Below are 16114 nucleotides of genomic sequence, written 5' to 3'. Positions count from 1 at the left end.
AAATCAGCCATAATACTGTAATATTATCTGTTAAGGAATCAGACTAGTAATCTGAAGGTTGACAGATCGATTCCCGGCCGTGCCAAATGACGTTGTGTCCTTGGGCAAGGCACTTCACCCTACTTGCCGCTCTGGATAAGAGCGTCTACTAAATGACTAAATGTAAAGGTAATACCCGTTTTTAAGTCAGGAGATTCAACCGATGTCTCTAATTATCGGCCAATTAGTATTCTCCCTGCTGTTTCCAAAGTTACTGAGAAAAGTGTTGCAGAGCAACTTATTAAACACCTCAACAGCTCTCCATATCAGCTACATTCTATGCAGTTTGGTTACAGAGCTAATCATTCCACTGAAACAGCCAACTGCTTTCTCTTAGAGAATGTGAAGCTTAAAATAGATAAAGGGGGTGTAGTAGCAGCGGTTTTCCTTGAACTCAAGAAGGCTTTTGATATGGTTAATCACAATGTCCTGATTAATAAACTGTCAAATTAGAATTTTTACCGAGTCTCCTGCCTTCCTGAAAACGTACCTTGAAGGTACCTTGAAAGAACCCAGTGTGTCAGAGTGGGCAATGTTTCATCATCTACTCTGAGATCCAAAGTGGGAGTCCCCCACGATTCTGTTAAAGGACCTTTATTATTCAGCTTGTACATTCATGATTTGCCTGGTGTCTGCAATAGGTGTGATGTTCAAATGTGCGCTGATGACACAGTGATTTATGTACATGCAAAATACACAGAAGAAGCTGCACTTCAGCTCACATTCACAATGACAAATGTAACTAAATGGCTTGCAGATTCATGCCTTCATCTGAATGTTAAGAAGACTGTATGTTCTTATAAAAGAGGGCTTGCAAAGTGTTACCGGAGCCAGATGTTTATGTTGCATGTAAAAGGCTACAGGTAGTATCCGATTTTAAATATTTAGGAATCTTTATTGATTCTAATCTCTCCTTTAAAAACACATGTAAAACATGTGACAAAGGTCTTCAAATGTAACCTTGTGAATTTTAGATATATAAGAAACAGTCTAACCATGCAGGCAGCGAAACTGTATTTTAATGCAATGATTATCCCCTATCTGACCTACTGTTAAACCAGCTGGGCACAAGCCAGCTGCACAACATTAAAATCTATCCATATTCTCCATAAACAAGCTCTAAAAACATTATTTTTATGGAGTCTGCATCACGGTGGTCTGGATCCTGGTAAGGGTTTACCTGGTCAGGTGAAGGTTTACCTGGTCAGGGTTTACGTGGTCAGGTGAAGGTTTACCTGGTCAGGGTTTACCTGGTCAGGTGAGGGTTTACCTGGTCAGGGTTTACCTGGTCAGGGTTTACCTGGTCAGGTGAGGGTTTACCTGGTCAGGTGAGGGTTTACCTGGTCAGGTGAGGGTTTACCTGGTCAGGTGAGGGTTTACCTGGTCAGGGTTTACCTGGTCAGGTGAGGGTTTACCTGGTCAGGGTTTACCTGGTCAGGGTTTACCTGGTCAGGTGAGGGTTTACCTGGTCAGGGTTTACCTGGTCAGGTGAGGGTTTACCTGGCATGCAGGTCTTGCTGTCCTCCTTCAGCTTGACCCCGGTGGGACAGGCACAGCTGTAGAAGGGCTGCAGGGGGGAGAGAAGACACAGGTGGGAACAGCCTCCATTCTCCTCATCGCAGGGGGTCTGGACTGGGGGGCAGAGGATGAGGGAGAAAGAGGAGGAGGGAGAAAGAGGAAGAGAGATAAAGAAAGAAAAGATAGACATCACATTAGAATGTACAGTAGTAGTAGTACAGGATTTTAGAATAACCTGAGATGATTACCTGGCAGATAAACTGGTTGATAAAATGTGACAGAGAGCTGGTATCAAGGATTTAGGTTTGCAAAATTGGTAATGTTACTCTTGACCCTCCCCTCCCCTCCCCTCCACTCCACTCCACTCCACTCCACTCCCCACACACAAGCATGCATACACACTCACACACACTCATAATCACTCACGCACTCAAACAAACGTATACCCAAGCACCAAGCAGACCCAAACACATTCACAAGTACATACAAACAGCTGTGTGTAGACACACACACAGGGAACTCAAAACTGGAAACATCTCTGGCACAAACATCCCATTTATTTGTCCAGAGAGGAATGCTAGACACTTGAAATTACATTTCTGGGAAAATTGGAGCTGAACCCAAAACAAGTTCTGCTGGGCTTACCCGCTCTGAGAAGATATGTGCCATAAACTTCCCAAAACTTCCCAGTCACACACAGAACATGGACACACCATTCTCCATTCTCCATCCCTGGCTTGGGGGACTGGTGTACATTCACATTTAGTCATTTAGCAGACACTCTTATCCAGAGCGACTTACAGTGAGTACAGGGACATTCCCCCGAGGCAAGTAGGGTGAAGTGCCTTGCCCAAGGACACAACGTCATTTGGCTCGGCCGGGAATCGAACTGGCGACTTTCAAATTACTAGCCCGATTCCCTAACCACGCTGCCACCTGACTCACTGGTGTAACGTTTCACTAAAATGTGCTCCCTTAGAGATGCAGTGGGGGCGTCCCTCTCTCCTCCCCTACAGTGTGCTTCCACTGTCAGATCAACATGCCAACATTCATATTCAGAAAACGTAATTGTCTGATGAATTCACGAGCAACAGATTTCAAATTTAAAAGGCGTTAGATATATGCTCCACACACATACAGGACCCAGGCAGCAGGAATACTTACTGTTAGGTTGTCTCTCTGGACCCAGCACCTGGATGTCCATGGGAGAGTAAATCCCACTCAGGATCTCCCTCCTCTTCTCCCCTGTGTGCTTGTTGCAGGCGTGGATGGACCTGGTCTGCCAGTCGGTCCAGAACAGTGTCTCCTCAGACAGTGTGAGGGCGAAGGGGTGGGTCAGGGTTCCCTCAACCACCGTCTCCCTGCAGGGACAGACCAGCAAGGGCAGGGTTAGCATGGATAAGGACTTCCGCTAAGGCTAATGCTACAACCAGTGCTAAAGCTAATCCTAACCATAAAGCCTATGGCTAAAGTGAATGCTACCCCTTACAAATAAAAAGCAGACCAAGTTTTATTTGTAGGTATACTTAAGTATAAAAAGTATACTATTAGTATGGTACTTAAAGTATACTAGCACTGTACTTATTTGTATACTATTTGTATAGAAGTAAACAAATAAAACAAGTAAATAAATGTCCATTTACTAATATATTTCAATGTTTAGGGGCCCCTCAAACGCCGCCGATCTTGCAGATCTTGCCTCACTTAAAGAGGGGGCCCTCACCAAGTGACACTGCAGATTATTATCTGAAAGAAGCTAATTACTGCGTATGAAGGCACATTATAATAATCTAGCTCTTCTTATCAAACGTAACAGTCATTTAACTCATGGTTGCAATGGTACACCAGCACAAAAATAACAATTACCACGCAACAAATCACTACATTCTAAGCAGACACATAAATAAAGTTACATTTGTATTTCGAACCAACGGCAAACTTATCAGCAAATTATAACACTCTATTTACCGCATTGCATCATGGGAATTGAACAGCCAATGAGCCACGCTATCTTATTTTTTCAAGTCGTTATTTCGTTTTTCAGTCGGTTTGACAGTAAAACCTTCAAATGCATAATGGAACCCTTCTGTCTGCTTCTTTCTCAAGTAGGTGTTTCGTATTTTCCATTAAAACTCAAATTGATCATTATTAGTATAGTATAAGAGTATAGGGCTTCAAAATGTTTTGGCAATAATTAAGGTTACAGCTTCAGTAACAAAAAAGATTCAATGTGTAATGCATAATAAGACAAGATATAAGCACAAGAATACTTCTTAAAAGTATATCAAAAGTGAACTAAAAGTGTACTTTTTTTCGTAAGGGACAGCCAAATGAGCTGACACAGAATGAGTACATCTCTGGACAAGCAATACAGAACCCAGGAGCCCACAGACACACATCTCAGTTTCACACCAAAAACAACAATTGGGAAATCCATCTCCCTGACTGGAGACGCTGAGAGTGGAACATACTGGAACCCTGGTAGAGGGGCCCAATCCCAGCCCCCCACTCCTCCCCTACCATGGGGGACCGGGGACGGGTTTGGAGGGGGGTGGAGGGGGTTGGAGGGGGAGGGGAGTGGAGGGGGTTGGAGGGGGAGGGGGGTGGAGGGAGGGGGAGGGGGTAGAGGGGGTTGGAGGGGGAGGAGTAAACAAATCAGGCTGTCGTCAAACATTTCGAGAGGGCATCTGGTATAAAGTTTATCAGTGAGGCTGCTCCTGTGTTGCTACCAACCACCCCAGCACTGCACTGTCCTTATTAAGTACTGTGGAAAGACTCACAGCACAGTCTATCATACAGTTCTGTGAAACACAGACACACACACTTACTTACTTACACATGCATACTCCACACACACTCTGACATAAGTACCCTGAAAGATCAAAGCTAACACGCTGCACTCAGCTGTTTAGAGTCCTGATCCAGCAGCATTCTGCTGAGGTTCCTCCATCAATCACAGAATTACTGCCTTGTGAGTGCATGTGTGTGTGCCAGTGTGTATCTGTCTGTATGTGTGTGTGTGTGTGTCAGTGTGTATCTGTCTGTGTGTGTGTGTGTGTCAGTGTGTATCTGTCTGTGTGTGTGTGTGTGTGTGTCAGTGTGTATCTGTCTGTCCGTGTGTGTGTGTGTGTCAGTGTGTATCTGTCTGTGTGTGTGTGTGTGTCAGTGTGTATCTGTCTGTGTGTGTGTGTGTGTGTGTCAGTGTGTATCTGTCTGTCCGTGTGTGTGTGTGCTTGTGCATGTGTGCCAGAGGGTTCATAAGGTTGACTATATTTTCAAAGTTGTTGGAGGGAGTAGCTGCCTTTTCTCTCCGCAAACTGTAATAGTGTGAGAGGAAGCCCAGAGCGGCTGTGAGGAGCATAGATATATATAAACACTTTATATATATAAACACTTTATATATATCTATGGTGAGGAGGACTAATGACCTCTAGACTTCACAGCTATTTGACGTACTTGGAAGTATGACGTGTGTGAGTTTGGCGCCATTTAAAACATACTACACACTGGGCCATTAATCCTAATGTGTCAAGAATGTGCAGATGAAAGCCAAACCTCTCTGGTTCAACAAAGCAGCGGTAAGCTCGGAGAGAACAAGACATCTCCAGGCATAGTGTATAAACCAGATCTACCAGAACTTTGTGATAGGTGATGATGTTCCCTCTCAAGGGTCAGGACAAGGGTCAGGGCTGATATGCTGACCCTGGGCGTTGGCCTGGCCCTTTGCTAGACAGCTCCCTGGCCCTGGCCTGGACTCTGGGCCCTGGACCCTGGGCCCTGGACTCTGGACCCTGGACTCTGGACCCTGGACTCTGGACTCTGGGCATTGGACCCTGGACCCTGGACCAGGGTCCAGCACGAGAGCATCATCCATCCTCAGGGCCGATGACCTCCCCAGGTCACAGCTTCTATAGTCACCCTCACCCTATAGTCACTACCCTGCACTTCACGTCAGGACTGGGAGTTGAGTCGGACACCCGTGTCTCTGTGTAGGAGCTCCAGACTAGCTGTAACGTTGTGAGGAAAGCAGGGTTTTGTACCTGACTCCACCAGTAGCACCAAGCCCTGGACTCTTCATGGAAAGGGTTCCTCCCCCTCCTCTCTCTCCTGTCCCCCTTTCTCCTTTCCCTCTCTCTCCTATCTCCCTCCTCTCCTGTCCCCCTCCTCTCTCTCCTGTCCCCCTCCTCTCTCTCCTATCCCCCTCCTCTCCCTCCTCTCTCTCCTATCCCCCTCCTCTCTCTCCTATCCCCCTCCTCTCTCTCCTATCCCCCTCCTCTCCCTCCTCTCTCTCCTGTCCCCCTCTCTCCTATCCCCCTCCCCTCTCTCCTGTCCCCCTCTCTCCTATCCCCCTCCCCTCTCTCCTGTCCCCCTCTCTCCTATCCCCCTCCCCTCTCTCTAGTCCCCCTCTCTCCTATCCCCCTCCTCTCCCTCCTCTCTCTCCTATCCCCCTCCTCTCTCTCCTATCCCCCTCCTCTCTCTCCTATCCCCCACTCTCCTGTCCCCCTCCCCTCTCTCCTATCCCTCTCTCTCCTATCTCCCTCCTCTCCTGTCCCCCTCCTCTCTCTCCTGTCCCCCTCCTCTCTCTCCTATCCCCCTCCTCTCCCTCCTCTCTCTCCTATCCCCCTCCTCTCTCTCCTATCCCCCTCCTCTCTCTCCTATCCCCCTCCTCTCTCTCCTATCCCCCTCTCTCCTATCCCCTCCTCTCTCTCCTGTCCCCCTCTCTCCTGTCCCCCTCCCCTCTCTCCTGTCCCCCTCTCTCCTATCCCCCTCCCCTCTCTCCTGTCCCCCTCTCTCCTATCCCCCTCCCCTCTCTCTAGTCCCCCTCTCTCCTATCCCCCTCCTCTCCCTCCTCTCTCTCCTATCCCCTTCCTCTCTCTCCTATCCCCCTCCTCTCTCTCCTATCCCCCACTCTCCTGTCCCCCTCCCCTCTCTCCTATCCCCCTCTCTCCTGTCCCCCTCCCCTCTCTCCTGTCCCCCTCCCCTCTCTCCTATCTCCCTCCTCTCTCTCCTATCCCCCTCTCTCCTGTCCCCCTCCCCTCTCTCCTGTCCCCCTCCTCTCTCTCTTATCCCCCTCCCCTCTCTCCTGTCCCCCTCCCCCTCTCTCATATCCCCCTCCTCTCTCTCCTGTCTCTCTCTTTCCTGTCTCTCTCTCTCCTGTCCCCCTCCTCTCCCCCCAGCATAGGCAAACATACCTCTCTTTATTAAGATGGCAGTCATCAAATCCTCGTTTCACAAAGGAAACGTGACCCCAGGCCTCCAGTGGGCCAAACAGGCCGGCGGTGCCAAGTCAGATTGAGTTACAGATGAGCAGGGCTGGGGGGAGGAGGAAGCATACTGGGGGGGAGATGGGAGCGGGGGCTTGAGGGGTGTAGGGAAAGGCTGAGGGACTAGGGGACGAGAGAAAGGGGGAGGCAGGGGGCGCAGGGGGAGGAAGTTGGGGGGACAAGGCGGCTATGGGGGAGGAAATAGGGGGGAGCAGGGGGATGAGGGGCAGGGGCAGGACGAGTTGGAGATGTTTCCGCATGCAGAGCCAGTGTTTGGATTGGGGCCTCCACAGTCCATAGTGTTTGGATTGGAGGTTACATCCATACCCTCCTCATCATACAGCAGAAGAGACACTGTGTGAAGAGGAAGTAGGAGACTGATATGGGTCTTGGTGATTGATTGGTTTACAGTTTTTCTCCATTGCTTTGGCTCATTTCACGAAACAGAAATGACATTCTCAAAACAACACGTGCAAACCTCCAAACCGCTGAGCACTTGTTCACAGCAGATTGGAATTTTTCATTCCTTTAATCAAATTGCAATTGTATTAGCACATCCTTGTACATGTCAAGTGCAATTGCCTACAGTTTGCACACATTTCAAATGATTTAGCACATCTTTGAAATGGTTAGGTATAATTGCCTTCAATTAGGCCAACTATCAATTGAAAATATCTTGCTGGTCTAAACTGACTGTTGTTTCTCAGTCAAGTGGTTGTTCTCTGAAAACATATTGGCATACTTTCCTTGTGTACATCATCACCTGCACAATAGTTCACTCCACTGTCAAAAACCTTTCAGGCACATAATACCATGAAAAACATAATGGTATATACTGTAATATGGATCTCTTGGATCATCTGCTTACAGTCATTGTCAGGTGCAACTAGAACTTTACTAAACAAGGGGAAACATCCAATCACCAATCACACAGTAAGTTTAGTTAGCTGACAGGAGCTATGCAGCAGTATAAATCCTTCCATCAAATATTTAGAGCTTGTCCCAGGCCAGCTCGGGGGAAACATCACTGTTTGTGCTGCCATTTCAGAGAATGGTGTAGTCACCCAAATTCCCAGTCTTGGCCCATACAATACCCAGACACTCCTGGTGTCCTTGGACGGCCTGCACTCCGATCTTATCCCTCTACATGAGACCACTTTCTTACATTTGTCATTGTGTGGGACAATGTAAGCTTCCACCGTCACCCACTCATCAGGATTCACTGTCCATCAAAGAATGCTGATGGTGCTCATATCACCTGACTCCCTATTCCTTAGTCCTATCCAGGAGGTTTTTTCTGCATGGAGGTGGAGGGTTTATGAGCATCGGGCTCAAAACCATGAGCTCTCTGCTCCAGACAATGGATGCTGCTTGTGATGATGTCACGGCAGATCAGTGTAGGGGATTGTTGCGGCATGAACAACAATTCTTCCCCTGTTGCATCGTAAGGGAGAACATCAGATGTGATGTCAATGAAATCTGTGGCCAGACAGACAGTGAGGACGACAACTAGTGAAACTCCAGCTTTGCTTTACTTTCTTACTGTATGTGTTTCCTTCTTGCCATGAAATGCACCCTCTGCAACTCTGACTAGGAAGGGGTCAGATGCCTGAAAAGTACCGTGGTTACTCATACTAGTCCCCTCAGTGTACAATAGGAATCATTTGATGCTGGGATATACAGAACAGAAAATAGAGGAGGTGCATTTCATGCCAGGTTTACTGTAATGCACCCACTGCTAACTCTGACTAGGAAAGTGTCACTTGCCTGAAACTTACTGTGGTTACTTATACTACTAGTGTAGGTTATACATAATGTTAGTTTTGATGTGCTTATTGTATGACAGTATATTGTGCTGTACACATTTCCTGTTACAGTAACCATGATGTATGGCAATTACAGTAACAATTTCCATGGCAGTGTAAGTGCAATATGTGATGTGAAACCTTGTAGGCTACTTTTGAATTACTGTAATCTTTTTTCTGTTTGATACACGTTTACATGTATTCATTTTGCTTTTATCCAAAGCGACTTCCAAGAGAAAGTTTTACAAAAGTGCATAGGTCAATGATCCTAAACAACGAGATAACATTGTGGTTAGCCAAAACATGAAGCATACATTACAGTATTGTTGCTTGCTTTTCAACAAGTATACTCTTGCACTTTTGAGGTTCATGTTGTTTAGTTGTAACTTGTTTGGCTACATGCTGTTATTGTTCTTCTCTTTGGCACTTACTGTATCTGGGTTTTTCACAACAATGCTAAATGAATAAATATAAATGTAGAATGAGACACATTGTATTCTGGAAAGAATACATCTACTACAGTGACTGTAGCACAGTGCACATAAGGGGTATTTCTAAGGTTCACTGCCATACTGACAAAACATCTAAACATTTTGACCTGCAGTGTTTACACAATGCCAAAGGGACTTTTCATTTTGGGGGCACTGATTATTTGGATGAGAAAAGGATTTAGTTTTGACTGATAAGTTGTCTGTTTTAGGAAAGAGATTACCCTTTGCAGGTGTTCCATGGTGTTTTGCTGAACCATCTGGGTTATTTTGGCAAATGTATTTAAAGGTTTGAGAATGTTCTCTTTTTTCTCGAGAGATGAGCCAAAGCAATCGAGAAGGAACTTTTCATTTTGGGGGCACTGACTATTTATATGAGAAAATGATTTGGTTTTGAAGCATGAGTTAACTGTTTTGGGTGAGATATGACCTTTTGAAGGTGATCTATGTAGTTGTGCTGAACCATATAGGCTATTTTGCTAAATGCACGTGGAGCTTTGAGAATGTAATTTCTGTTTCAAGAATTGATCCAAAGCAATGGAGAAAAACTGTAAAGTAACATGAGGTTTAATGTTTTGTGTGTGTGAACTTTAAACCAGACCAGAGTGTTAGAGTCATAAAAAGAATAATAGTCAACAATATGAACTACAGCACACTAGCTGCTTTAATCACACACACACACACACAGAAAGAGAAGAGTGAGTAAAAAATAAACAGAGGCCGCCAGACAAGGAGACAGACAAGGAGACAGACAGACAAGGACACAGGGAGACAGACAAGGAGGGAGACAGGGAGACAGACAAGGAGACAGACAGACGGCGGGAGACAGGGAGACGGGGAGACAGACAAGGAGACAGACAGACGGGGAGATAAACAGACAGAGAGACAGACAGACATGTCTCCCTGTCTGTCTGTCTCTCTGTCTGTCTGTCTGTCTCCCCGACAGACAGGGAGACAGACAAGGAGACAGACAGACATACAGACAGACATACAGACAGACAGACAAATCACATACCGTTGTGATCCATCTAGGTTGGCTCGGTGGATGAAGCTCAGCTTGGCATCGGCCCAGTACAGCTTCTGCTCCTCCAGGTCAATGGTCAGTCCGTTTGGCCAGTACAGCTCCGCCTCCACGATGACCTTCCTGTTGCTGCCATCCATCCCCGCCCTCTCGATCCTGGGCTCTTCTCCCCAGTCCGTCCAGTACATGAAACTGGGTAGACAATGTACACAGTTCATGGACATCTGTCTCCCTGATGGACAACAGCAAGTTCCTGGTCCCTTCCCTTCCTGTCCATCCATCCACCTGTGATGCCTGCCTGTTGTATATGTACCTTAATATGGCAGTTTTGTTTGAAACTGGTTGACAAATGTTGAATAAGGACCTAAGGTTTACCACACTGCAGAGATTGTTGTGTAACTGGTATGGCTGGAGACCTAGTATGGGTCCTGAATCCTGTTAGGACGCAGTGCAGCTGCCCTTAAAGAGCTGGTACTGTTGTATGCAGTATGAATTCAGTAGAGACGTATTACTTAGTTACTGTATATAACCGTGCAGGCACGAGATGAGAATTGTAATGACACCAGCAATGTTTCCATTCCAACACAAAGCTAACAGTTTGTTCCCAACCACACACAGGGGTCACACAGGGGTCAACAATATAATCTGAGTTCCACCATGTATGCCATTTCACTGTAGGGCTGCAACTAACGATGATTTTAGTAATCGATTAATATGTGGATTCTTTTTTCGCTTAATCAATGATTCGGATAAAAAAAACTAAAAAGCATAAATTTCTAACCCTTTATTCCATAACAGAAGTGACAGTGCAAATTCACAGTGCACATTTTTTTTTGAATGTGCACAAACAGGCACACCATTTTGAAAAAGTTATTACTTTTAGCGTGGATTTAATGCTGTTTTCAGAGATTAGCAATTTATTTGAGTTTTGCTTAAAACATTTGTGAAAATTGAAAGGTTGTGGAAATAGGCCAGACTTTATTAGAATAATCTGGTGTATATGTAAGATTTTTTGACACAATTTTGAATTTAAGATTTGCCAGGATTAAGCTATTTTCAAAGATTTGTGATTTTCCATCATTGGGGTGTGCTTACCTTCGGCGAGCACAAACCATTGTTATCTCACATATATATTTAAATTTATTATTGTTTATTTTTGTCTCAGTCAATATTTGGACTACATAGACAACGGTGGTGTCAAAAGTTTTGTCTTGGTAGCGATTGCGTTGCTTCTATTCGGATTTACGTTCCGTTGCACAGTTTAGGAGGTTACAATGTTTTTGTGGCAACAAAGTGCCTTTAGTCGACGAAGGGTAATCTGTGCTAGCTACGTCACCACGTCAACACACGTTAGCAACGACGCATGGATACAACGTGATAGAGACGTTCTAGCACACAAATTGGAGCTTGGATTACGAGTGAAAAATCCCACCCCAAAAAATCCCAACCATTTGGCTTTGTTGAGAAAGTGATTTTGAGTGGAACTGAAATCTCGGATGTTTGATTTAGGTCGTCAAAGTCTTTGTAATTAGAGCGAGTGCAGGTCGCCCGTGAGACCGCCAAGTCTTTTAGGCGGCAGGGTTATGGTTAGGGTTAGCCTAACCCTAACCCTAACCCTAACTTGGAATTTGAGTGAGACCGCGTCTTGTTTTGACGTTAGCCTCTGAGTCACAGACTCGGCTCGCCCACTGGCAGTGTGTAGTAGTAGGCTACAGTACCGTCTTCAATGCCACAGCTATGGCTAAACTTTATTATGTCTTATTACACGGCTGTTCTTAATACTGTAGAATGCTCCATTCACTTGAATGGGGCTTCCCAACGTTCTGCGGTGAGCAATTTTCTCATATTTGACCGTTGCTATGCATATTTGACAGCTGTCAAGGGAAGTGGCCTTTTTGCCTCGGATTCACGTCTTTCGCAGCACTCCGCAAATAGTCCGCTAACGTTTCATCCCCAGCGTACTCTGTTGCTTAGCGACGTCAGCTGATTTGAAGCCTAAAGAATGTTCAAAGTCTATGAAGTTCAGCGTCTTTGGCGAACTATTTCTCTGCTGATCAACAATACGAATGGTATCAAATACATTGTAAAAAGACACACTGTGTCAAGTTATTTTTGTTGGCAAGTAGCCGTGTAATAAGCGGGATAATGTATAGAACGCCGTTCATTATTGGGAAAATAAGCCCCGACAGGGCGAACAGCACCCCGACGGAAAGCGAAAGCGTTTTGTTTCGCCCTGAAGGGGCTTATTTTCCCAATAATGACCGGCGTTCTATACATTATCCGTTACAAAAGAAACATTCTCATATCCGGCGCTTTCAAACAATCAGTGAAGTGTGGAAAGCAACAGCAGCTAGCTTGCCTCAAGCAAACTGCTTTTTAATTAGCCCCCTAAATTTATGTCCCCCTAAATTTATATCGAACTTATTTACGTTTTGGGGGGCTTATTTTCAGTTAGCAGACAGTACTATTTGAATCGCAATTCCATTTGAAATACTGCCAGTGACAACGTTGTTACGGTAGCTTGTTTCAAAGGGGGTTTCTTGTTTCAAAGGGTGTTCTTAATGAATTATGCAATGGGCTCTGTGCACAATCGTACTGACAAACTTCCGCTGTAGCCAAAATTCGGGTAATTAGTTTCCAGTTTACTGGAGACCATCACCTGAGTTTCCAAAATGCTCAGCTTTAGTAGATGTCTCCAAGACCTGCCTTAAATAAGCGTCAGTGACGTCCATCGCATCGTAAATGCTTTTTTCCCCTGCTCCAACAAGCAAGCGGGACAAGGGATTCAAACTGTACCTATCCAGTTATTTGCACAACTATGAGCGTAAGTAGTATAATGTGGTGTTCCTAGCGTCTAGCGTCTAAGCTAGTTAGCGATGTGTTCATTTTAGTGTAGTACAGAAGCTTGTTTTTCTTTATTTGAAACGCTCACTGTCCGTTTTTATGTATTATCATTTGTATTTCTGCCCCTCTCTATCCATAATCGTTTTTCCTTGAAACATGATAGCCTAATATAGCCCGATAGCCCGAATTTTGGCTACAGCGGAAGTTCGTCAGTACGATTGTGCACAGAGCCTATATGAGTAGAATAAATGCTTGAAAATATTGCTAGATGGTAAAACGGACCCACCTGCAACCGACGCAAGTAAGCACAACCTACAATTTCCCCAGAAATTGTACCCTCTCTAGTTTTATTTGAAACTTAATTGAAAAAGTAGAGGCTGTGGGAGTTTACCAGACATTGTTAAGATACTCTGGTGTCTGTTTGAGGTTTTATATTCATAAAAATATTATAAAAGTCTAAATATTTCAAAATGGTATGGGTAGTTTTCACCCGGTCCCTAACGCGACGCTGCAAAGTAGCATCTTCCGAATGTGAGACGAATGTCGAATATGAAACGAACTTCACCTCAATCAATTAACAGTCAATTAACACACCTTTTCGACGTATTTAGTGTGAAATGCTCCCACACCTTGGAAGACTTAAGTCGTACCGATTTCGCCATGTGTTTCAGAACGTTACTCAACAACGCGTCTCCGATGGCCTTTCCTCTACCTCCGCTCTGCGCTCCACAAAACTTTTTTTTTAAATACTCAAACATCTCCGCGACTTGTTGAGTGGCGTAATAATCGCGCGACACAATGAATCGATAATGAAATTCGTTGCCAACGTATTTTAATCGATTTACTCGGTTCGTTGTTGCAGACTTACAGTAAGTACAGGGACATTCCCCTCGAGGCAAGTAGGGTGAAGTGCCTTGCCCAAGGACACAACGGAATTCTGGCACGGCCGGGAATCGAACTGGGGACCTTCAGATTACTAGCCCGATTCCTTAACCGCTCAGCCACCTGACTCCCCGAGACATACATGTTACATACAGGGAGGAGGGTATAGAGGGGTAGGAAGGTATAGAGGGGGAGGAGGGGTGAGGAGGGTGTGTCGGGGGAGGAGGGGTGAGGAAGGTATAGATGGGGAGGGTGGGTGAGGAGGGGGCTCTACCCCCAGAGCAGCTCAATATTGTTGGCCAATTGATGCACAGTATTTCATTTCATGTCATTTCACAATTAAGAGGTTCCCCTATTCTTGCACGCTCTCTCTCTCTCACACTCTCTCTCTCCCCCTCCCTCTCTCTCTAACCCCTCCCCCTCTCCCTCTATTAGAATTCAGTTACTGCAGGAACAAAGTGGAAGATGAACAATGGTGGGGCTGTCTAGGAATTAGACTCTAACGGGCCAGGGAAGATAAGGCAAGGACGAAGAGGCAGATGCCACACTCAGCCCTACCCCTGTGCTACCCCTACCCAAGCCCTACCCCTGTCCTACACCTACTCCAGCTCTAACCCAGTCCTACACCTACCCCCGCTATAACCCAGTCCTACACCTACCCCAGCTCTACCCCAGTCCTACCCCAGTCCTACACCTACTCCAGCTCTAACCCAGTCCTACACCTACCCCTGTCCTACACCTACCCCAGCCCTACCCCAGTCCTACACCTACACCAGCTCTAACCCAGTCCTACACCTACCACTTTCCTACACCTACCCCAGCCCTACCCGAGTCCTATACCTACCCCAGCCCTACATCTACCTCAGCCCTACCCCAGCCCTACATCTACCCCAGCCCTACCCCAGTCCTACACCTACCCCAGCCCTACCCCTCTCCCAGCCCTACCCCTGTCCTACACCTACCCCAGCTATAACAAGTTTACGGCGACGCAGTGTATGAATGAATCAATCCGCATTTTAGACTATAGCCCACACAATGGCCGACAGTTCGGACCGTGCAAGCTTTTTGTCATGGAAATATCAACATTATTTTTCCCTTGTCTAGATCAAGGATAAAAATATACTGGTTAGTTGTAGTTTGTGTGCAGGTGCGAGAACTTTGTCCACTGCGAAGAATAGTAATTAGAATCTTCACAAGCACATAGTAAAACAACACGCTTTTACAAAGCTAATCATAAAAGAACCCAGTGCTAGCTCCGCTGATCAAGCAGTCGGAGCCACTTCATCTAAACAGCCGAGGCTTGATTTTAAACAGAGTCTCTTAGCCAGGCAGAACAAACAGACTGATCCCCCAGGTATGTTGTCAAGACATGCGACCTATGTCAACAGTTGAGTCCGTTGCCTTCAGGCAACTAATTAGCAACATAGAATGATATAACATGTTACAGTTGTCTTGTTCCACACTGTGCCACTGCAACGCTAAAATATTATAACTATCTGCGTGCGTTAATTTGATAATAGAAGCAGACAATTAGAAGTAACGCAAACGTTACTTTCACTTGTAACTACTATTACTTTTCTATGCAGTAACTAGTAAAGTAATGCAGTTACTTCTGAAATAAGTAACTAGTAACTGTAACTAATTACTAATTTTCTGTAACGTTCCCAACACTGACTATAACCCAGTCATACACCTACCCCAGCTATAACCCATTTCTACACCTACCCCAGGTCTAACCCAGTCCTACACCTACCCCAGTCCTACACCTACCCCAGCCCTACCTCAGCTATAACCCAGTCATACACCAACCCCAGCCATACACCTACCCCAGCCCTACCCCAGTCCTACACCTACCCCAGCTATAACCCCAGTCATACACCTACCCCAGCCTTACCCCAGTGCTACACCTACCCCAGTCATACCCCAGGCCTACACCTACCCCAGGTCTAACCCAGTCATTCACCTACCCCAAGTCTAACCCAGTCCTACACCTACCCCAGTCATACCCCAGTCCTACACCTACACCAGGTCTAACCCAGTCATACACCTACCCCAAGTCTAACCCAGTCCTACACCTACCCCAGTCATACCCCAGGCCTACACCTACCCCAGGTCTAACCCAGTCATACACCTACCCCAAGTCTAACCCAGTCCTACACCTACCCCAGTCATACCCCAGTCCTACACCTACCCCAGCTATAACCCAAGTCATACACCTACCCCAGGTCTAACCCAGTCCTACACCTACCCCAG

At 46.0% G+C, this 16114-nt stretch overlaps 1 protein-coding gene across 2 annotated transcripts in view; it reads right to left on the bottom strand.

Annotated features, from left to right (window-relative positions):
- The window catches only part of lrp5 (low density lipoprotein receptor-related protein 5), a 62600-nt gene that overhangs the window by 39134 nt on the left and 7352 nt on the right, over nt 1-16114 (bottom strand). For both annotated transcript variants that reach the window (XM_047033699.1, XM_047033700.1), the window contains exons 4-6: nt 10130-10327; nt 2722-2918; nt 1540-1671 (exon numbers count right to left, since the gene is read on the bottom strand). In XM_047033699.1, coding sequence (XP_046889655.1) covers nt 1540-1671; nt 2722-2918; nt 10130-10327 — 527 coding nt within the window. The remainder of the gene's footprint in view (nt 1-1539; nt 1672-2721; nt 2919-10129; nt 10328-16114) is intronic.

The sequence above is a fragment of the Hypomesus transpacificus genome, chromosome 14 (assembly GCF_021917145.1).
Source record: "Hypomesus transpacificus isolate Combined female chromosome 14, fHypTra1, whole genome shotgun sequence".
In the NCBI taxonomy this organism is placed as follows: Eukaryota; Metazoa; Chordata; class Actinopteri; order Osmeriformes; family Osmeridae; genus Hypomesus; species Hypomesus transpacificus.
This window is presented reverse-complemented; position numbering and strand designations above follow the sequence as displayed.